This window comes from Quercus suber, unplaced genomic scaffold (assembly GCF_002906115.3).
Source record: "Quercus suber isolate HL8 unplaced genomic scaffold, Cork oak 2.0 scaffold_561, whole genome shotgun sequence".
In the NCBI taxonomy this organism is placed as follows: domain Eukaryota; kingdom Viridiplantae; phylum Streptophyta; class Magnoliopsida; order Fagales; family Fagaceae; genus Quercus; species Quercus suber.
Window position 1 is genome coordinate 113,467 of NW_027070006.1, and position 23,371 is coordinate 136,837.

At 34.6% G+C, this 23,371-nt stretch overlaps 1 protein-coding gene, 1 long non-coding RNA gene and 1 other non-coding gene across 3 annotated transcripts; all 3 read left to right on the forward strand.

The window, feature by feature from the left end:
- Window positions 1-145: 145 nt before the first annotated feature.
- Window positions 146-9,776, forward strand: LOC111988692 (pyruvate kinase 1, cytosolic). The gene is made up of 16 exons (XM_024020478.2): window positions 146-378; window positions 1,348-1,444; window positions 1,881-1,978; window positions 2,165-2,320; window positions 3,436-3,513; window positions 3,837-3,968; window positions 4,471-4,551; window positions 4,797-4,865; window positions 5,122-5,211; window positions 5,419-5,563; window positions 5,831-5,919; window positions 6,797-6,892; window positions 7,027-7,094; window positions 7,207-7,306; window positions 7,747-7,806; window positions 9,148-9,776. The coding sequence occupies exons 1-16, from the start codon at window positions 310-312 to the stop codon at window positions 9,298-9,300; spliced, it is 1,581 nt and encodes a 526-aa protein (XP_023876246.2). The 5' UTR covers window positions 146-309; the 3' UTR covers window positions 9,301-9,776.
- A 1,648-nt stretch (window positions 9,777-11,424) lies between these two features.
- Window positions 11,425-11,497, forward strand: TRNAR-UCU (transfer RNA arginine (anticodon UCU)). The gene has a single exon. It is a non-coding gene; the product is annotated as a tRNA-Arg (tRNA).
- Window positions 11,498-15,511: 4,014 nt separating this feature from the next.
- Window positions 15,512-16,478, forward strand: LOC111985872 (uncharacterized). The gene is made up of 2 exons (XR_010625315.1): window positions 15,512-16,092; window positions 16,375-16,478. It is a non-coding gene; the product is annotated as an uncharacterized LOC111985872 (long non-coding RNA).
- The last annotated feature ends 6,893 nt before the right edge of the window (window positions 16,479-23,371 follow it).

Here is a 23,371-nt window from a genome sequence, read left to right on the forward strand (position 1 = left end):
TTCGCGTCTCCTCCCTTTCACACTGATTTCTTTCTTACTTTTTTTGACTTTTTTATTTCACGACCACGTTGTCTTTGGGTCCACATGACATGACTATTGACTCCACTGTGTCCACCACCGCTCTCGCTTTCTATAAAACCAAACAAGAAAACCATAATTATAATAACAGAGAATAGATAATAAACAAAGAAACTCAAATCTGACGCTACTTTTGATTATAGAGTTTTTCATTATTCACATTCCTCATCTTCCCACTGTGTCGGTTTCAATCAGATCAGTTTCTGAGTTCTCTCTCTTGATCATCAGAAAATGCATTCCAATCACTTGCTCCTTGAGGAGCCCATAAGAATGGCCTCAATTCTCGAGCCATCAAAGCCTGTAAGTGTTTCACTTTCCACTCTCTGTGACACTGTTATTAATTCAAACCAAAAGTTAAGGAAAAGGGTTTTATTCTTTTCAAAGTTTAGTTTTCTTTGTTTGTTTGTTACTCGATCAAACAAAAACATAGTTTTTTTTTTTTAATCTTCTTTGGTCCCCCACCATGTTCTTTTCTGCTTGTTATCAATCCGTTTGGTTGCTGGGAAAATGTTTGAGAAAATATTGTTTTAAAAAAAAAGAAGTAAATTGAAATGTGATTGATATATGGGCAACCTTTAAACAACATAATTTCACCTCTCAGAAGTGCTTAATTCTAGCATTTGCTTATGATAAATAACTACTTGTACCAAAAAGCCTAAAATATTAGGATACTTGTGAATTTGTTTGTATTATTAGGATATTAGGATGCTGGTGAATGTGTTTACTTTATTCATGCGATGGATAAGTGGAATCACACAAAGATATGATTTGAAATAAGATCATGCTCTTATAGATAGGGGTGGTACTTATTGATGAAAAAATGAGGAGAGTCGCTTTAGATGCTTTAGATGGTTTGATCATTGATCAGAAGAGAGCGATTAATGCACCAAAGAAAAAGAGTGAGTTGATTCAAGTTGAGGGAACGGAAAAAAATAGAGGAAGAGTAAAAAATAATATTAGTAGAATTAGTAAAAAAAGACATGTTAATTAAGGAAGTAATTGAGAGTATGAGTTTGGACAGAACAGAATAGCAGAAAATAATACATTTGACTGACGCAGACTAGCATGTTGAGGATAAAACTTTTGGATTAAGGCTTGGTTGTTGTTCTATTGTTTACTTAATTTACCTGGTAACGAAACTGGAAAAAAAAAATTTTGGGATAGGAAAAATTGTGGTGTTCCTGTATTGATTATCTGTGGAATCTTTGTTTAGGATTGACACAAGTTTATGTTTTGTCATTCATGTTTTTAATGAGATGTTCTCTGCAGAGTTTCTTTCCTGCAATGACGAAGATTGTTGGAACGCTCGGTCCGAAATCACGATCTGTTGAGATCATTTCTGGTTGTTTGAAGGCGGGAATGTCTGGTATTTCTGGACCTGTTGCCTTTATAATTCCTTATCTCTTCTATTTTGCTTTATCCATGGTTGATAGTTGAGACTTGAGAGAGCATATTATACGTTATATGAGTCTTTATGTCATTGTTTTTGTGGGTTTTGAGAGATATGGAATAACTTGTTTAACGGAACTCAGTAAGTTCTCTTGCTCAGTTGATTGGAGGTTTGTATTTACTTGGTCACAAATATTGAGTAATACATACTAAAAACTATACTTTCTTTTGCATCTGTATGTTTTTCACACAGACTAAAAACAAGTCATTAAGTTAACATGTACTTTTTGTTTTTACTTATCTTGTGCAGTGGGTTTCCCCTTACTAAGTTCTACTGTCAGATATGGACTTATTTTTTGGGGTTAAATTTAATGTACTTATGTTCATATTTATTTTTTTTGGGCATATGTTAGTGGCAAGGTTCGATTTCTCATTGGGTGATACTCAATTTCACCAAGAGACACTGGAAAACTTAAGGACAGCTGTCAAGAATACCAAGAAGCTCTGTGCAGTAAGCCTGACATTCTTTTGTTCAATACTTTTCATAGTTTATGTTCATATTAACTGTTTGTGGTCAATTTTGGCTAATAATGCAATTTCCCCCCTGAAATGACTTGCTACCCCAATTTACTCTTTGAATTCTATGCCTTGCAAAGATGGATAATGTGAACTTAGGTTTTTTTCCCTTCTAATTCAGGTAATGCTAGATACTGGGGGTCCGGAACTGCAAGTTGTCAACAAAACTGAGCACCCCATATCCCTTGAAGCTGATACATTGGTCATCCTGACACCTGATCAAGAAAAAGAAGCTACTTCAAATCTCTTACCCATAAACTTTAGTGGGTTATCAAAGGTAAGCATTTTATTGTTTTGTTTTCTTTATAATCTATATTCATTTTTGGCTTAATATAAAATTGACATTCTGACAAGGGTTAGGCCATTTCTGTAATATATATGTTTAGGTCCAAACGCTACAAGCTGTTTTGCCTTGCTGAAAACCATTGTATTATTGGCATGATTCTGCTGCATCTTTCTATTTGTTTTAAACAGAATATGAATTACAGTTTTACACCTATTCAACGCTTTACCAAAAAACTGGCTACATATATTCAGCTGACTGACTTTTGGTTTCCTTGACAGTCTCTAGACCATACTAATCATTAGGTATTTGTTCAGATTGTCACTATTCAAAGTGAAAAAGTTACTATAATCAATTTGTCTAATGGAATTTTTTCATATGGTGGGAGTGCATTTTCTTGTTTATTATGGACTTCTTCACAATTTTACCCTGATTTACTGCAACTTTTTTAATGTTCTAGAAGTAATTGCAACTTATGTATGCACTGGTTTTTTTTTTTTTTTTTTTTTTTTTTTTTAAACTTGATTGTTTGAGTATTATTTCTGACCAGGAGGCTCGTTCTTGCTGTAGGTCTTCAGTATCATGTATAAAAAAGGAATCACTCATTTTTTGGAATCTCAAATTGGCTTAGATTAAATTAAGGAGTAATATTACTCAGTGAAGATTTCTGAGTACTGTTATTTTTAGAAACTGGAAATAAAAATAGTGAAGACGAAAAACATTAAATTCAAAATCTTTAAACTGAGGGAAAGTTTTTGTGTTTAATCCTTGCTGCTCATGCCTTTCTTTAGGGATTTTGTGCTAAATCAGATGTTTGCATTTGTCTACAAAGTTAGTACACTGCTAAGAAGGATTTTCTGCTCTGCCATATCTTTCTTTTTTAAGATAGTAAGCTGGAATTCCTCATGAGATTGTATCTTCTTTCAAAAAGTTTTCTTTTTCCACCTATTGTTTTTTCTGGCTCCCTCTCCTACATCTATGATGAACATAAGGAGAATTGCAGAATTATATTCTAGTTATTTGAATATTTATTATATTACATTTGATTCATTGCAGCTACATGTTTGGTGGCACTATTTCCGTATTTGAAGTTAATTTATTCTTTGCAGGCAGTGAAGAAGGGAGACACTATATTTATTGGTCAATACCTCTTTACAGGGAATGAAACTACTTCAGTATGGCTGGAGGTAAGGCAACGGTGAAAAAATGAATTTAATTATCGGGTACATGCTGATTGGACATGATATGTAACTTATGAAATTAGGCATGTCGAATCACCTATTTGCCTAGTCAGACATTATCTGTCCTGATCACGTTTTTAAGAATGAGACAGAAGTAACTAGGTTGCTACTAGGCTGCCCATCTCAAGTATGCTTATTCTTACAAGCAATGCCGAGGATCTGTACATAGAAAAATAAAAGGCTGTATAAATTCAAGAAACTTCAAAAATTGGATTTTATATGGTTGTCTGTAATTCAAGAATTTCACGAATTCCAATTTCACTATGCAGGTCTCTGAGGTGAAAGGTGATGAGGTGGTTTGCTTGATAAAGAATTCTGCTACCTTGTCTGGGTCGCTGTACACTTTGCATGTTTCCCAAATTCATATTGATCTACCTACACTCACTGATAAAGATAAGGAGGTAAGTTCTCTGTTTGCACCAGATACTATGAGCACACAAAATCAGCCATGAAAGGTGTTAATAAATTTCTTATCACTCATTAATGTTTGCAAAGGGATGGCTGTCTTTTTATCCTAAAATTTTCTAACGGGAAGCTTTACTATGGTGTTTCTTTTTTTGAAAAATATTAACTTTTGGTGACATTGCTCAATTGTCATCCCTTTTGATATCCACCAAAAAGTTTTATAGTCATATTTATTAGGCTTATGTTCCTCATAATTCCATTAATAGTGTCATTGGGCCCTGCTTTATGTACATTACTTAAAATGATATGATTAATGAATACTTGTGATAATCCATTGATATATTATGATTGTCTTTCACATTATAAAGATTATGTATGTCTTGATTATGCAAAATTGGTTTTGGGGCAACTATATGAAAAAGATTGGTGCAGTTTCCCCTCTAAAAGATTGATTTGTTCTTATTAACTTCTTTCATGCAATTTGTTGATTGAAATCAGGTTATAAGGACATGGGGTGCTAGAAACAATATAGACTTCCTCTCATTGGCAATTACACGGCATGCAGAAGATGTTCGCCATGTAAGAACCATTCCTGCTGGGAATTCTTGTCTAGTTCATTTTTCTTAAGTCAATTATATTATCAAACCACTCCCCATCTTATTCATTCTTGTTCTCTTATATTAGCTTCCATCTTTATCCTTGCTCTCTTTTATTGGCTCTTAACTTAATGATGGGTTGGCTTAAATTTATACTTTACTGCAATAAGTTTTTTTCCTTTTAATTAATTCTTACATTCAGCTGTGATTGTTCTTGCCATTGTGCAGGCCCGGGAATTTATTTCTAAATTAGGCCTCCATCAAACTCAAATTTTTGCAAAGATTGAAAACGTAGAGGTGAGGTGCACTAACAAAAGTTATATTCTTTTAACCATCTCCTAACCACCTTATTTACCACTAAGACAAAAATGGTATGCTTAGCCCCAATTGTTGTGGGTATAATCATCTGTGTCTAATTGTTGAAGTGATGGTAAGGAATGACAGTAAAAATAGGAGTCATACATAAAAAGTCAACAATCTTTCCCTTTCAAATTTATTGTGATTGAATTTAATTTTGAATATGCATTTTCTTCTTTCTCATGTATTCTTGCAGGGGTTGACTCATTTTGATGAGATCCTAAAAGAAGCAGATGGTATCATTATCTCACGTGGGAACTTGGGGATAGATCTCCCACCGGAGAAGGTCAGTTTTCAAATCTGAACATGTTATCAAATTGATGTTGCTACTTGCTAGTCAATGGTCCTTGGATTCAGGATGAGGTCACAGGCTTGATCTTACACTCTGGATGTTGGATTACCACTTGTGTTTTTTTAACTGTTAGGTTGGTTTATGTTTGTGCACCATCGGGGACCTGTAATGGCATGCTGGTAATTCCTCTGAAATTTTCAGGTGTTTCTATTTCAAAAGGCTGCTGTTTACAAGTGCAACATGGCTGGAAAGCCAGCAGTGGTTACTCGTGTTGTGGACAGTATGACTGACAACCTGAGACCTACTCGTGCTGAAGCAACAGATGTTGCCAATGCAGTATTGGATGGTAAATTTCAGAGTTCTGTCATTGAAAATGTTCTACTTATTTCTTTTGGCAGATGGCCATTGTATCAGTGTTTTCTGGATGTCTTTTCTATCTTTTAATGTGAGAAAATATAACTCTGCTATTACCTATAAAAAAAAAAATATAACTCTGCTATTGTTTTAGCACTCATTGATATTGTATTTTCTTGAGAATTGCTGACATCTTCAAATAATAATATTGGCGTGACCAGTCTGGAATCTTATATTTTTTGGGCTCTTTGTTTTTCAGGGAGTGATGCGATTCTTCTAGGTGCAGAGACCCTGCGGGGATTGTACCCAGTAGAGACCATTTCTATTGTTGGAAAGATTTCTGCAGAGGTAAATGTTGCTATTTTTCTTTTGTAGTTTCTCTCTCAACCCCCACCTTGTACAGGCACTAGGGGAATTTCAATTCTGAAAAAATTGGGGTCTGTATCCCAATTAGCTTCACTGTTATCTTATTTCCATCTAAAGCTCCTTATGAGTCATAACACTGGAGCAGTCTTCATAAGATTTTGTTTTTGTTTCAAATAGTGCCTCAGCATGCACTCATAAAAATTAAAAATAGGGCCTCAGCATGCAAGTGGACATTCATACTCTTAAGTCCAACTGGTAAAATGCCTTACATGGGTTTTCGAAGTGGTGACTACCCTAGCTTTTTGTTCTAAACCTTGATGCAGAAGACTTTAAGTCCAGTCTTTTTATCTGAAAATGATTAGACTTATTATTCCTCATCAGTAAAAATTTTATGCCTCCAGCTTAATTGTACTGTCTTTTGTTGGAATAAACATTTTATTGGTAGAGTCTCATCTCAGTAGGGACTTCCTATTAATTATACATATATTCTTCTCAAAAGTTTGCAGGACTTTTTGTGGTTAGATATAGATATTCTGTTTATTCTTGTTCCCCGCTTTATAAAATTTTTCCTCAAATGAATTAAGTATTATTTTCTTCTCTCTATCTTTATCAATCTTTGGGGTTACTTCTGTCACATGCTGGCCTTGGCTGCTGATTATTTGCACAGGTCTTGTTTGACAGTGATACAAATTTCAAAATTTGAAGAGAATGAAATAATCTTTGTTGTTATTATGGCACATATGCCATGGTCTGGATCATCAAAAGTTTATTCAACAGAGAAAATAATGGCCCTGAACTTTGTGTCTCCTCAATGTGTACATTTTAGATTAAAGGTTATTAACTAAAATTCTGACTGCAGGCAGAGAAGGTTTTCAATCACGACCTATACTACAAGAATACTGTCAAATATGTTGGAGAACCAATGACCCACTTGGAATCCATTGCTTCCTCTGCGGTACTTGTGACGTTCCTGTGTTAAATTTATTCTATTGTTACCATCATATAGATTGCTGACGAAGAAGAGGTTTTTATTTGATAAATGAAAGATATTCAGTCCCTGCTAAAACATTTTCTTTTTCCCTTGTGTAGGTTCGTGCAGCCATCAAGGTGAAGGCCTCTGTAATTATTTGCTTCACTTCGTCTGGAAGAGCTGCAAGGTCTTCCCCCTTTCTTTTTATATTTTTTTACCTTTTTATTTGTGGTTATGCACATGGGTATCTTGGGACATTGAGTTTTCATAAAAATTAGTTTTGTTCTCTTTTTATTCAGGTTAATTGCAAAATACAGGCCAACAATGCCTGTCTTGTCTGTTGTTATCCCTCGGCTTCAAACAAATCAACTCTGCTGGACTTTTACTGGTGCTTTTGAGGTACATAATTTTTATTTATTTTTTATTTATTTTAAGGCTTCTGTTGCGGCAATGTTATCTTTCTCTCTCTGGCAGACACTAGATTGAAGCATTTTATTGTTCTTGACTTGTTGGGAAGTAGTTCTACCTTAAACCAAGGAACCGGACCTGGTAAAAGTGGGGTTAGAGTGGCCCACTTTGACACATTTATTAATACTAAAAACTAACCTGCAAAAAATCATGTCGTGTTTGCGACTCATGTCAAACGTTGCCACCCTTGCCTCCAAGCCCTATAAAGTTAGGAGCTCAATTCCAGATCTGAAGCAGCAGCAGCCACTAAAGAAGCAAACATTATCTTATTTCATTTTTTTCCAAAGTAGTTCTTGCATTAGGCATTGCATCATATGACTGCAACTGATGCTTATTATTGATACCTTTTTCTTTTGATGATTTTCTGGCAGGCAAGGCAATCACTAATTGTTAGAGGCCTTTTTCCCATGCTTGCAGATCCTCGACATCCGGTAAGAATTACATTTTGTTGATTGAGATACTTTTTACTCAAATACAAAATTGGAGGTGTATTATCATCTCTCTCTAAATGGTATAACTTAATTATCTTGTCCCCCCGGGGTTAAAAGTGTAGAAGATAGAAGTCATACAAATGGAATTTCATTGAGCTAATGCACCCACTCTAATAGATTTCTCATTTTACAACAAGATAGTATGTTTTACTGAACTAAAATTCATTGACTTTAGTATCTTACTATTGTCCACAATCTTTATTTTATTTTATTTTATTTTTTTCTTTTGACTTTAATGATATAAGATTTCAGCCAAAAGAAAAATTGATATAAGTTATTCTCAGTCTTAATGACTGGTATTGTTAATTACAATCTTAGGTATAATGACAGTTTTGGTTTTGACCTTAACCTTTGCTTGACTTCCTTAATTCTGTTAGTCTTTCCTTTTGATTTGTTTGTATTTTTTTTCAGTGCAGTGAGTTTACTATCGTAAATTCATTGTGTTTTTATTATCAATAAAGCTGTTATTACCTATATAAAAAAAAAAAACCTTTGCTTGGATGAATTTTCTAGCCACCCCTTACTCTCTCCTCTCCTCTCCACCAATCTCAAACATACCCCTGAGGTTAAGTTTCACATAATTACTTTCTTACTTATCAAAAAAATAGAAAAAGTTTCACATAATTACTAGAATCCTATTATTTTTATTCCCTAGTCATCAATTGTGGATATGCTATTTCACACGAGTAAAACAATGAGGGTTAGTTTGGCTAGATGTGTTGGTGAAAAAATGCAAATTGTAAGTGTTGTTTAGGAATAGAAGCAAAAAATGTAGAATTTTCAAATTGTGCCTAAGATGCAAATTTGGGGTGTCAACCAACAAGACTCCACACCATCTAGAAGTTTTTGGGGGAGGGGGGATTTGAACCTTGGACATCTCTATTAAAAAAACCAGGAGGTGCCAGTTGAGTTACAAGGGCTCTTGGCCCAGAAGTTAATATTACCATTCTTGATCCAATCCTGTTGACCCTGTCCAAGCCTACTGAGTTCAGAACAACTGAATTGTGGACTTGGTTTGGTTTCTCAGGCCTTTTGCAGAAACTTTGTCGAGATATAGAGTATTAGGTATGGTATAGAAGTGATTGGTAGAAATGTCTAGAAATATTTGTGTAGCTAAGGATGCATGTACTAAGTACTACATAATGTGGCATATTCATTTCTTCTGATAACATCATAGAATATCAATGATGATGATTTGTCTATCATTGGCTGATATTTCCCTTTCCTAAGTTTTGCTTTACTACCCCATTAGATGAAAGAAAACATGCTCGGTTTTTGCAGGCTGAGTCAACAAATGCAGCAAACGAATCGATTCTAAAAGTTGCTTTGGATCATGGCAAGGCGTCTGGTGTCATAAAGCCTCATGATCGTGTAGTTGTCTTCCAGAAAGTTGGTGATGCGTCTGTTGTGAAGATCATTGAGCTTGAAGATTAGAACTGCTCTGGTTTTTTTTCTCGAGTATATTTTTATTTGGAGTTCTCTACTGCTTGCCATTTCGTGTTCAAAAAATAAGCAAAAGATATGTGCAAGAGGTTGTACACTAAGACAGACGGCAGTTCTTACTCTTTTGCTCAACTTAGTTGAAGTCATCAAACCTTATCTTTTCTGTGTAGTACACATAGCTACATGTTCTTGAAGGAAGCTGTTGTGAATTCAACTTTGTATTTTGGGTTGCTATGTAAAAGTTGTAGGGGGCGACCAGTCTGTATAAGACCATAGTAGCACCCATCTGTTGGGTGCTGGGAATTCATCTCTTTTTACATGCAGATTTTACTCCATGGTTACCAATGCTAGGGCCTATATAGTTGGAGTTGCCATCATATACAGTTTTGAGCGCATAAAATTTGTTTTGAGGATTATTGTTTAAGCATGAATGACAGGTTGACCTAAGTCAGTGATATTGTGCTTCAGTTTGGAGACCTCTTAATACACCAACATAGTTGTTCATGGAGTGTTTTATTGTGTCTAGAGTATCAAGATGTTTGAAGATTAATAACATCATCATAGAACAATAGAACATGAATTTGTAGCAATTGAAAAGGCCAACTCATGAGGGGTGAATTATTTCTCAACAAAAATGCAAAATTTTCTAATTTGGACAGGATCTTAATAATTTAATTTTTATTCAAACTTTAGGTTGGGTAAATGTAGGGATTAAAAGTTTGCGGGCCAAATTGTGATGATACCAAACTAAAAGTGGTACTTATTTATCATACATATATAAAGCAGTACTCAAGGGTTAAACGTGAGCTACTCAAGCATGTGCAACTCAAAATGGCTTTGCATAAATGTGAGTTCATAAGCTAGTGATGGGATCATGGGAGTTTCTGATGCATGGGCGTGTTCGTGGTACAGCACGGTTTTGGACTATTTTTAACATTGCACTTTATGGTGCGATTTAGCCAAAACTATAACTGCACCACACCTTAATTTTGCGGTCACATGTGCGGTGCAGTGCGATTTAGAGTTTAGCTAAAATTATAACTGCATCGCACCTCAGCACCTCATTTTTGCAGTCACATGTGCAATACATATATAAGATAAGGTTTGAAGTTGGTATATTTTTCAAAATTTGGGTTTTTTCTGCCCAACCCAAAATTGATTTTTTCCTTTATTTTGGGCCAAGTTTTAAATTATTAAACTAGTTTTTCTTTATTTTATGCTGGTTTTTCTAATCAACACTTGCTAAGATTATTGAACTTTTTGTTTTTATTTTAAAAACTAGGGCTATTAAACTACTAATAATATATTTAATATTTAAAAAATAAATATATTAATATATAGAGAGAGTGCAGCTTGTGCGGTTTTCTTATTATAAAATTACAAATTGCAATGCTCCATGCGGTGCAGTGTGGTGCGATTATGCCATATTGTGGGCAGTTTTGGTGCGGTTTGGTGAATACCCATACATGGAAGTACTTGCTCTTCAATAAGAAATAGAGATTTTTTTTTTTTGGTAGATACTAGAGTGAATGATATCACTAACATTGAACTAGGATTCTGGGAAGCCAAAAATATGCAAATTTACAAGATTCAAATTGCTGTTCCCAACTATTTGCCGGAGGACAAGTGTTATCTTTTTAGTCCATTCTAATTTCCAAAAATTAGGCAAAATATAAAAATTTTAAATTAAAATGGCCATGTTTTCTCGGTATATTAACATTATTTTTAATTTAAAGGAAAAACCAAATTGCTGTTTGAGAAATGGTAAATTCACAATACTTTCATAATATTTTTATAAGAAATTTTAAGTGGCAAACTATTACTGTTGGGTAAAAAAGTAATGTCAATAGTGAACTTAAATTCTAACCAGTAATAGTATGCATTACTTTTGTTTGTTCACTGAAATTTACTTTCCAAGGCTAAAATTTAATTCATCCAAGTGGTTCGTTTGATAAATTGGGCAACATGTTGCCTTATTCATAAATTGATTTTCTATTCCGTTTTCAGCTAGGAAAAGTTCTTCCCAAAGAAAAAAAAAAAAAAAATAGGAAAAGTAGAATCCGCCATAACTTGTTTCATTAAAATATAATTATTAATCACTACATCTCATGAGAAGCGCCCATGGCCTAATGGATAAGGCGTCTGACTTCTAATCAGGCGATTGTGGGTTCGAGTCCCACTGGGCGTGCATTTTAATTTTTAAAATTTATATTTTGGGCTTATATTTTCAAGTCTCTGAGCAGCCTCAATTTACTTAGTAATCAATCTGATTGAGTAAGAACGGTCTAAGATTTCGATGAAAAAACCAATTGGTTCTGGCATCGACAAGAGAAACCTCATTTCTTTCCCTACTGATTTTCCCTGTCACACATCCCTCTAGTCAGTTATCACAAAAAATCACTATGGTTATTGGCCATTAAAATGACACCCAGTTAATAGGTTATAGGATTACTCATGCAAGTGTTGGGTTTAACTCAAACAAGTGTGTTGGAGTAAGAGGGAAAGTTCCAAAAGGCCAATGATAGATGTTACAACATACTATTTTACACCTGTACACATGTAAAAAAAAAAAAAAAAAAAAAGCATTTGACATTGTGACTTCAAGTCACGATTTTCAAACTACTCAATTCCAAAATAGCTATTTTATCAGGTTGCAGCTCTCGGGTTAGAAGTCTGAAATCCGAAATTAATGACTTGCTAGATAAGAAAAATAGGTTGTGGAAACAACGCTATTAAGACTTTCTGGCTTGTTCGAGGGGATAAGAATTCTAAATATTTTCATAGTAGGGCGACTCAGAGACACAGACGGAATGAAATTACAGGTATTTATAACTCTTCGGGACAGTGGTGTACAAAACCTGATGAAGTAGCTGATTCTCTAATTGCTTTCTATCAAGATCTGTTCACCTCTTCTAATCCGGTCAGTAATGGAGAGGCCCTAAGCCCAGTTGAAAAAAAAAATGTTACTGATGAGATGAACATTCAGCTTTCTCATGAGTTCACAACATTGGAAGTTCAAATTATTTTAAAGCAAATGGCTCCTCTCAAAGCCCCAGGACCGGACAGTATGCCTCCTATTTTTTACCAAAATTATTGGGATCTAATTGGTAGTGATGTCTCTCAAACTATCCTGTCTTTTCTCAATTCAGCATCTCTCCCTCACCCTCTTAATCATACTTTTATTACCCTTATCCCCAAGGTTAAGAGCCCAGTGTTGGCTATTGAATATCGACCTATCAGTTTATGCAATGTGCTCTATAAAATTTTTTCTAAGGTTCTAGCTAACAGACTTAAGAAAATTTTGCCATCCATTATTACTGAACATCAGAGTGCTTTCCCAAAGAATTTTCTTATTTCTGATAACATTCTTATAGCATTTGAGACCATTCATAGCATTTGATGACACGTGTTAAATTTGTTTCCTACTCTATTTTGTTAAATGGGGAACCCAAGGGTTTAGGCTGGTTTAGTAATTCTGCAAAAAATTATTGATTCACAAGGTTCGATCGATCGAGCCTTATAGATTTTGAATAGTAATTCCTGCAAGTACTCGATTCCAATTTTACATTAAACCACACTTTGAGCAAGCTTAAACCTAGACTCAATGTTTTGATCATAGTTTGCCAACATAATACATATTGAAGTTCTAATACATTAGTTCCTAAAGTCTTAGAACCTAACATAAAAAAATAAAAAAAACAATGTGTATTATAAAATAAAATAAAAAATAGCTATTATTTTTTTGATAAAATTATGTCTTCTCTCATGCTTTCAAGGACAAAAATTAAACTCTCATGTTAGTCTCCCTACTTCAAAAATTTAAATATTTAGTAATTTAGATTGTTCTTAATTATTGAATTGAAGTTTCCATTTAAATATAATTTCAATTGTTGCTTTCGATAATTTCTAATTATTAAATTCAAGGTTTATCCATTTAAATACATGTGATTAATTGGGCCTTAAAGTTAGGGATGTCAATTCGGGTTAGCGTGTCGGGTTCGTGTCGTATCGAGGTAGGGGTATTCGACTCATTTAATAATCGTATTATGATCCTTTAATAACGTGGGTTGACCTGACCCAACCCATTTGACTCGCTTAATAAACGAGTCGTATTGGGTTGACACGGATGTAATATAATCCATTTCAATCTACATAATATTAAATATAACATCCATCTAGAAATAATTTTTTTTACATTTCAAAAGCAGTGCATACACTTCAAGTCTTCAACCCACATTCAAAACAATATAGTTTAACAAAAATATAATAACATAGTTCAACAAAAATATAATATCCTTGGAACTCGCTAAATGCTAAGTATTAATATTGAAAGAATTGGAGAAAATAGTAGGCTCTTCCCGACTATGACTACGATTATCACCCATAGATTCTAGTTTATAAACTATTTCAATAAACCCACTTGCAAGATATGCAGATGGTGTCCAACACTAATACAAACACCAAAAAAAAAAAAAAATACACGGCACAAGACAAGAGCTACAACCATGGCCTTAATTAACAATTAATATATCTCATATATTAATAACAGCACATGAGTTCAAAGTATATAAAACAAAAACATTAAGTAGAAAAAATTACTGCAGAATTTTGAAACACCAAGAAAACAATTTTCTTTAATTCTAAAACTCACTAAACACATGAGAGAGAGAGAGAGAGAGAGAGAGAGAGAGAGAGAGAGAGAGAGAGAGAGAGAGAGAGAGAGAGCAATAACCAATTTGAGACTTTGAATTTAAAAATTAGGCGTGAGACTATAAGATAGTAGAGTGAGTAGTACGACTGAAAAAAAAAAAAAAAAAAAAAGATATTTATAAGAAGGTTTAGAGATTTAGGGTTTGTAGGGTTTAGAGATCTAGGGTTTGTAAAGTTTCAATTTTCAATTATATCCCTTGTAAGTTTTTGTAATTACTCATTTTTTTTTAAAAAAATTTAAAATATATGTTGGATATAAAAGGTATTTGACAAATCTAAAATAAAATAAATATTTATTTGTTATACGAGTTAAACGGGTTGTGTTAAATGGGTCATTTCGGGTTGACACAAATAAATTGACGTGTCAAATGTGTCTATTACGGATTATGCAGATTGACTCGCTTATGACACGTTTCTTATCGTGTCACTTTAGGGTTGACTCGTTTATGATCCAAACCCATTAAGACCCAACCCTAACCCGCCAAAACCCGTGTCGAGTTCGTGTTGTGTTCATGGGTTGGGTCGAATTTTGACACCACTACTTAAAGTTCAATATATTATTGAAAATCATTTAATATATATATTTTTAGGAATTTCTACCATCTTCCATTCAGTTATATATATATATATATATAACGATACCTTAAGTCTCACACAATCTACATTTATTATATAACTTAAAAGTAAAATATTAATTTATTTTTATTATCTACTTTTAAGTAAATTAATAATAAAATTATTTATATATGAATTTTGATTAAACTGTGCATCGCATGGGCATAATGCTAGTGTGTGTATATATATAATGTAGTATTATTTGTCGAATTTCTTTAATCTTTTAAATTATTCAAGTATATCCGTATTTTATTCATAATTTGATCAATATTTGAACTCATTGACCTGATGTATAGGATTGAATCGATTGATTAGCGTAGGACACTTCTAATTTCTTTAATCTTTTAAATTATTCAATTATATCCATATTTTATTCATAACTTGATCAATATTTGAACTCATTGACCTGAAGTATAGGATTGAATCGATTGATTAGCATAGGACACTTCCAGTCTTCTACGAAGACTTGTGTTTGACACACACGTATGACATTACCCCGAAGTAACCACCAACGTTTTCTTATTTTGTTTTGGTTTTCTAGTCCTACACGGATTTGGTAAGGTTTACACTACAAATAACTTTTTCATTAAAAATGGATCTCACGATATTATTCATACATTTAAAAATTATTTTGATAAAATATTTTCAGTTTTCAGTTTTTAGTTTCAGCAAAATAAGTTCTATCTAAACAGACCCTTACTCCATAAAGAATGATGGACGCATAGGTGCACAAGGGTACCTCACACTTTTTCATGATGTAATTAGACCCTTAACTTGTCTTTAATAAAACAAACACCATTTTTCTTATCGCAAAATGACATTCATAAATAAAAAGAGTTTTTATTTCTAATTTGGGTTTCCTTACAAAAATATATATATATATATATATCTAATCTAATCTAATCTAATCTAATCTAATACTATATATAATAGCAGAAACTTTTAATAAGGTGCTAACACATAAGCAAAAAAGCTATTTAAAATTGTGACACGTGTACAATTTACCCTTAAAAAAATCGCACAGTGCGATTGAAGAGACTCAGTTTCAGAGACAAACTTAGACCTTTATAAAAAAAAAAAAAACCGCTTATCAAAAGAGAAAAAAAAGAAAAAAAGAAAAAAACGCAAGCCCTAAAACCCAAACCAAATTTCCCGATCAAAAAATCGGACTCCCTCAAACAATCGTTCCTTCGCTGCTCCTTCATATACACTCAGATCGGATTCGGTGAAACTCAATTTTAACCATTTCATGCTTACTTATCAAAGCATACACACAGATCGTGCTCTGCAATCCCGTCTCCGCTTTTCAACAATTTTTCCCCTCTTTTGGTTTCCTGGAACTTCTTACCGGCGAAGAGAGAAATATCAAAGGCTGGCCATCACCATTAGTTTCCCCACCACCGTCCGTTCCATTTCCAGATTCAGACCATCAGATCGCCAAAATCGACATCAACAACGGTACATTTTTTCCTCAATTTTGTAGGTTTGGGTATAAAACGTTACTTTTAATTGATTTTTTTTTGTTCGGTAGGTTTAGTTTTGATTCGTTTTTGTTATGGGTTTTTGGATTCTCTATCCAAATGTTTGTTTTCTCAATTTTAGATGTTTGCTTTTTTTTTAAAGATTATAGAAATCACTAAAAATATTGATTTTAGTTTGGGTACTTCTGTTTCTAATCTTAACGAAATCTTTGGGATTAAATAAGTATAGAATTGAATGTTGCATTGATACTTATTTTAGGTTTTCCTGCCACAATACGGTTGAGAGAGAGATACGTTGCAAAAATACAAGGAGAACCGAGAAAGAGAACAATAGAGAGAGAGATTCGGTCCGAACTGCTACTGGTTAGTTTTTCTCTTTGCTTTTCAGTTTATACATTAAATTAGATTAGGTTTTTATAATTTTTCTGGATTGTTTTTTATTTGACTTTTTGGGTTATATTCCTGATTAAGGTGTCCGAGTTAGTTTTTTTTTTTGAGTATTTGGTTAAATTAGATCAGGTTTTAATAATTTGGCTGGATTGTTTTTAATTTGCTGATTAATGTGTCTGAGTTAGTTTTTTTTTTTTTTTTTTGTTGGGTATTTGGTAAAATTAGATCAGGTAATCAATTTTTAACATCAACATTTCTTGTTTAAGATTATGGTTATCACTTTTCATATTTTTAAATTCATGTTTTAAATCACTTATCTCTTGTTTAACAATATTAATTTCATGTTGGAGATCATTAACAGTTAAGTCTTTGGATTTCTTTTTATTAAATCTTTCCAAAGTTTCTTCAAAACTTATGGTTGATTTAGGTTTTTTACTAGTTTCTTCTTTTAGCAAGTTTTTCTTAAACTTATCCAAATATTCTTTTTGTAAATCAGGGTTTTCAATTTGACTTATCAATTTAATCAACAAATTTTCATTTTCTTCACCTTTAGTGAGAGTGTTAACAGAGTTAATAACATTACAACATGAATTTTTACAACCAAGTTTAATATCAGGAGAATCAGAGGATTCATCAGCAGAATGATAGCAAGAATTAGTTGAAGAAGAAAAATCATCTTCTAAGGAATCAGACGAATTGTTTGATTCAAGGATTTTGAATAATTCTTCTTGATCGTTATCACCAATATTTAACATGTTAAGCTTATTTTTTAACTTACTAGGTTTTTGTTTACAATCTTTACTGAAATGACCAGGTTTTCCACAGTTGAAACATTTACCTTTTCCAGATTTTTGGTTAACATATTTTTTTGAAACATTTTTCTTTTTAGCATAAAAATCATCAAAATTAGTTCTGTGTTTTTTTTTTTTTATAATTTTTGTGACTTTTATCATGTTTTTTACCCTTTTGCCGAGAAGGAGCAATTGGGGGCAAACCATATTGTTCACAAAAATTACCCATCTCATATTTAGCTTTTCTTTTATTTTTTAATTGGTGTTTTAACAGTTTTTCATCATTGCACATATTAATTCCAAGTTTTTTAATAGTGCTTAAAATATCACCATAAGTTAAATTATCATAATCAATAGAATCATTTTTACCAATTAATTCTTATTTTACCTTATGAGTAAAGATAGGAGGCAGACCGTCAATAAACTTTTCTTTCCAATAAGGCTTGAAACAATCTTTCCATTGCATTACTTTAGAAAGGAAAACATCTTGGTATCATCTGTAATCAGACATAGTAGGACATCTCAACAAGATTTCTGAGATATGAATTGAATGATGCTCATATTTGTCATAACAATGTCTGTTTCAAAATACCTTCTGTTCTTGTCAAAAATATGACTGATAAAGTAATTCTTGGTTTACCTTTTATAAATGCTCTGTATCCTTTTCTTGTTGAACATGATGGAATTACTACTGATCCTTTTGGACAGAAAGTAAAATTTGAATTTGTTTCAAAGCTTGAAATTGATATTAATAATGCTCTAGACCTGTCTTATGATTTTCCTACTAATACATCTGTTCATGAACCACGGATGAGTTTGTATTCCACAGAAAATTTTCAAGATAATGTTAATAGTGCCAAATTATCAACTATTGCCAATCACCCTAATATTCTTAATGACTCCTTGTAGGAATTAGGCAATGATGCGTGGATAAATACCACTAATAAGTGGGATAATAATAATATTCATATTTATACCACTAGTGAGTGGATTATTATGGATCTCTCTGCTGAGAGGAAAAACAAGGGAAAAGTTCCTATACAGGACTATTCCCAAAACCAAAGGCTCCCAGCGGGACAACCTTTTAAAATGCATGAAGGTGCATCTTCTAGGGTAAAATCCAGTGGATCAACATCCCTTCAAGGGTATGTCCCAGCAACAGTGACATATTCCAATGGTGATATCACAATTGCTTTACAAGAAGTTCTATCCAGATCCCTGCAATTCCATAATTGTGTCTATAATGAATTGCCAAATTCCATAAAATTCATTCTTGATAATCTCTATGCTGCCTTTACTAAAGACCACCATTTCCTGTTCGAAAAAACCCTCCAAGCCCTTGAAATCCACCTTGTTAACCTTACTGCTCAAAACGAAGCCTTTATGAGTCACTATGCCAACCTTATTTTCAAACACAACCCTGTTTCAGAAAATGACCTTGCTACAAAAAATAATCTTGTTCCAGAAAAAGAGGCTTTTAGGATTTGTCTTGAAGCCTACATTAGTCAACTCTTTGGCAAAGAGGATATCCATTCAATGGATAAAATGATTATCATGGGCATTGACTATGCTAGATTAAGCCTTAAGGCCCAATCTATGTTAAGAAGTGCTATTGCCAACTTGCCTATAGATATACGATCTCGTATTCTAGAAAGCAAGGCTATGTTTAGGTCTTTCGACCTATGGTTCACATGTTTCAAGAAACTTGTTACAGCCACTATTCCTGATCCTGATGAATTGGATGAAGGTGATAATGTGTTCATTCAATTGGACTGGGAAGAACACTTTGGACGTACTCTTAGGGGTGTATGAAAAGAAACACCCATTTCCTGGTCTTTTAATTAATTATGATGATAGTCCATTTATTATTGATGGTCCATTTGCTGATGATTCCGAAGATGATGATAATACTGATCCTGATCCTAACTGGCTTTCTCATATGTTTGAATATGGCTTTATCAGGTTCTTAAAATTAACAAGTCATCATCAAGCCAGCCAGCTTCCACAAATAATTCAAGATGCTATTAAAAGATTTTCTAGTTCTTTTGTTTCTATCAGATGCTGGAGTACTTTGCCAAAATGGGAAAGAGATAATTGGATGAATGTCCAGCCTTCAAAGCATCTTATTCTCATAAATGGACATACTCACCAAGGACAATGGTTTGAAGGAAATTCTCATTTGTCCTTTAATGATCCTTATGCTCTAGCCGAATGTTGGAGTGATTATTTTAGTAACCAGATTATTGAGGTGGCTCAGAGTCTATGGAAGAATTATCATTTCATAGGAAGTACTGATAGAATTTCTATTTTTGGTCCCAGGCCATATGCTGATGCTATTGCTCGGTTACAGATAACTAATCACTGTAACCCAAGGAACCTACTCATCCCAGGAAAAAGACCAGTATTTGAGCCAATATTATATTGTGGATTCTGCAATAGATATGCTATTTACCATGACCATCCATGTAATTCTCCACAAGGCCCTTTTGATCCATTTGATGGTTACCCATCCGATGCTCCTTCCACTGATTGATAGGGAGAAACCCCAGGTTACTATTGCTATTGCACTACTATTCTAAGATTCTTGTCGGTCTCATAAAGATATTCTCTCATACTGTTGATTGAAAATTAAATGTTACAATATTCAAGTATGCCTGCTGAGAAATCACTGTGTTTTTCCATGCGCCTGCGACAAATCACTGTGTATTCCCATGCGCCTACGGTAAAGGCCCATGTGTACCATATTCCCTTTTTTATATTTTGTCTTGCCATGCTCCTTCCGACAATGTCTACTCTCTAAAAATCTTCACAATATTCTTGAAGGATTCTTTATGTACCTTTTTGGACTAAAGTTTCAAGTGCCCCAAGACTATTTTGGACTAAAGTTTAAAGTGTTTCAAAGCTATTTTCTACATGATTTGGACAAGCAAAGGACAAGCTCCATGCTAGGGAAGTTTGGAAGACAATAATGAGAATTTCACTATTCACCTATCACTATTCACCTGTTACTGTTCATGACACTGTTCACTCCGAATTTTGCCTATTTAAGGGGGGTTGTCCCTTAAGTTAAAATCAGAATTTTCTTTAGGATTCTCAGAATTTTCTTATTACAATTTCCTTCTAGAGAGAGTTTTCCTCCTTAGAAGCTTTCTTTGAGAGAACGTAAAAAACCACCTAAAAAACCACTCTAAACCTTAATTTTACCTTAATTGTGCTTTCCCTTCTCACCTAAAAAACCACTCTAAACCTTCCCCTTTCAACACCTTGCAATTTGACCATCTGCAGTCACTGAACCCAACCCATCAAAGTCCCTCATGGTTGCTCATCCTTGTTTCACCAATAATGAAAATCAACCTAATTTTTCCTTTGATGCAACACTTTTTCCCATTAACTTTTCCCATAATATATTACCATTGGTGGAGCATAAAATGAATAGCCATTATGTCACACCCCGCCCCCATATGCACGATATTGGCCTCTTTAGGCGGCCCGAAGGCTCTCTTAGTCTCTCAAGGTTTTGTTCTTCCCACATGACACTAAGCCTTGTGGGAAAAGGCCTCATGCATAACCAGGGAGGGCACCCCTTATGAACCAGGCTCTGGACACTCCCTTAAGCGATGTGGGACTCTTGGCCTCTTGCCTCACCCACACCTTCAGAGGAGAGCCGTCCTCGGCTTTGATACCATCTGTCACACCCTGCCCCCATGTGCACGATATTGTCCTCTTTGGGTGGCTCGAAGGCTCTCTAATTCCCTCAAGGTTTTTAATGGGATTTTGAAAAATAACCATGTTGTATAAATGTTGTTTTTGGGTTAGACATGCTTTTGGAAACTACCTATGGAAAGTACTATATTTTCCTAGAAACTATTGTGCCGTAACCTTAATATATACGTGATTATATATATGAAAATGCATCATATTTGGTATTGCATTTGGGGAAATGCATGAATTGTTGATATGGAAAAATGAGCATCTTTTATTTAATCTTTGATAAGGAAATCATGGATTTTAGTCTTGTTATGTGGAAAATTGATAGAAAATCTCTTGACAAGAATAAAGTTGAAAACCTTACAAACTTTGTAGAAGTTAGATTATTTAAGGTTTTTTTAAAACTACATGGATATGAACTATGTGTTTCAAAGTAATGTAACCTGTGAACTTATGTGGTTTTAACACCATGCCATGTGTAATTTCCCGGTGATCACCCGATTTGGTTTCTGTAGTCTTTGTGACAATAGAATCAAATCTAGGTCAGTGTCCTTTCACTTTGGATGACGCGTTCTTCCCTATTGCCCATGGGGGAAAAGTTTCTTTAATTGTGTGTGAATGAGACTGCTGTCCATAGGGCCAAGAGACCACATGCAAGAGAGGTCCTATTTGACACGCTCTCTCTACTGCCCATGGGGGAGAGAAAAACCTTGAGGGTATGGGTGAGACAAGAGGCTAAGAGTCCCACATCGCTTAAGTGAGTGTCTAATGCCAGGTTTATAAGGGGTGCCCTCCCTTGATGTGTACGAGGCCTTCCAACTCCTATGTGGAGTGGAAACAAATCGTGAGGGGGAGTGCTTGGGGCACTGCCTACCAAAATGGACAATATCATGTTATGTACTTTGATGTCTAATAAGGCCTTTTCCCACGAGGCTTAGTGTCACGTGGGAAGAACAAAACCTTGAGAGACTAAGAGAGCTTTCGAGCCGCCCAAAGAGGACATTATCGTGCACATGGGAGCGGGGTGTGACAGATGGGTGAGGCAAGAGGCCAAGAGTCCCACATTGCTTAAGTGAGCGTCCAGAGCCTAGTTCATAAGGGGTGCCCTCCCTTAATGTGTATGAGGCCTTCCAGCTTTTATGTGGAGTGGAAACAAAACTGTGAGTGGGAGTGCTTAGGGCACTGCCTGCCAAAGCAGACAATATCATGCTGTGCACTTTGATGTCAAATGAGGCCTTCTAGCTCTTGTGTGGAGTGGAAACAAAACCGTGAGGGGGAGTGCTTGGGGCACTGCCTACCAAAGTGCACAATATCATGCTACACACTCTGATGTTAGATAAGGCATTTTCCCACGAGACTTAGTGTCACGTGGGAAGAACAAAACCTTGAGGGACTAAGAGAGCCTTCGGGCCGCCCAAAGAGGACAATATCGTGCACATGGAGGGGGGTTGTGACAGATGGTATCAGAGTCGAGGACGGCTCTCCTCTGAGGGTGTGGGTGAGGCAAGAGGCCAAGAGTCCCATATCGCTTAAGTGAGTGTCTAGAGCCTGGTTCATAAAGGGTGCCCACCCTTGATGTGTATGAGACCTTTCAGCTCCTGTGTGGAGTGGAAACAAAACCGTAAGCGAGTGCTTGGGGCACTACCTGCCAAAGCGAACAATATCATGCTACGCACTCTGATGTCAAATGAGGCATTTTCCCGCGAGGCTTAGTATCATGTGGGAAGAACAAAACCTTGAGGGACTAAGAGAGCTTTCGGGCCGCCCAAAGAGGACAATATCGTGCGCATGGGGTTGGGGTGTGACACATTATGGGTGAAACACTATTAAATTCATCAAGATTATAAAACTTGCGGCAGTTCCATGACATAGTAGTTGGTTTACACCTTGAATGCTTAATTCCTTTTGGAAACATGCTAATCAAAGTACCACAGTGGCAGTTTAGAAATAAAAATGAACAGGAGTTCCTGCTGTTCAAGCTATTGCCAGTAAATTATTGAGTTGAACAATACAAAGGAGAATTGCTTTGGTTATCTAAATTTGTTTGCATTTTTTTCTTTGGTCCTTCATTATAAACATATATGATTACGGATCTGGGATTTGGATAATATGCATGCCGGATTCTCGTAAAAGGTTTGAAGGGAAAGATGATTAAATTCTATATTTTTTTCACCATAAATGAACAATATGCTGGGATTTAGTCAGAAACAGCACCATATATATTCCAAAATCCAAATATAGTATACTAAAATGTTCACTTAATTACAAGGTAGGTATCTTTCCATAAAGTGAAATGGATAAAGAAATCCATCCTCAACGAATAACAGGGAATCACGCACAAATGGGGCAATTAGACAATATCAACAA

Coding starts and splice junctions, on each gene's coding strand:
- LOC111988692 (XM_024020478.2), top strand. CDS start 310: ATGCATTCCAATCACTTGCTCCTTGAGGAGCCCATAAGAATGGCCTCA. Junction 4,866..5,121: donor CAAAGATTGAAAACGTAGAG/GTGAGGTGCACT, acceptor GTATTCTTGCAG/GGGTTGACTCATTTTGATGA. Junction 6,893..7,026: donor AATCCATTGCTTCCTCTGCG/GTACTTGTGACG, acceptor TCCCTTGTGTAG/GTTCGTGCAGCCATCAAGGT.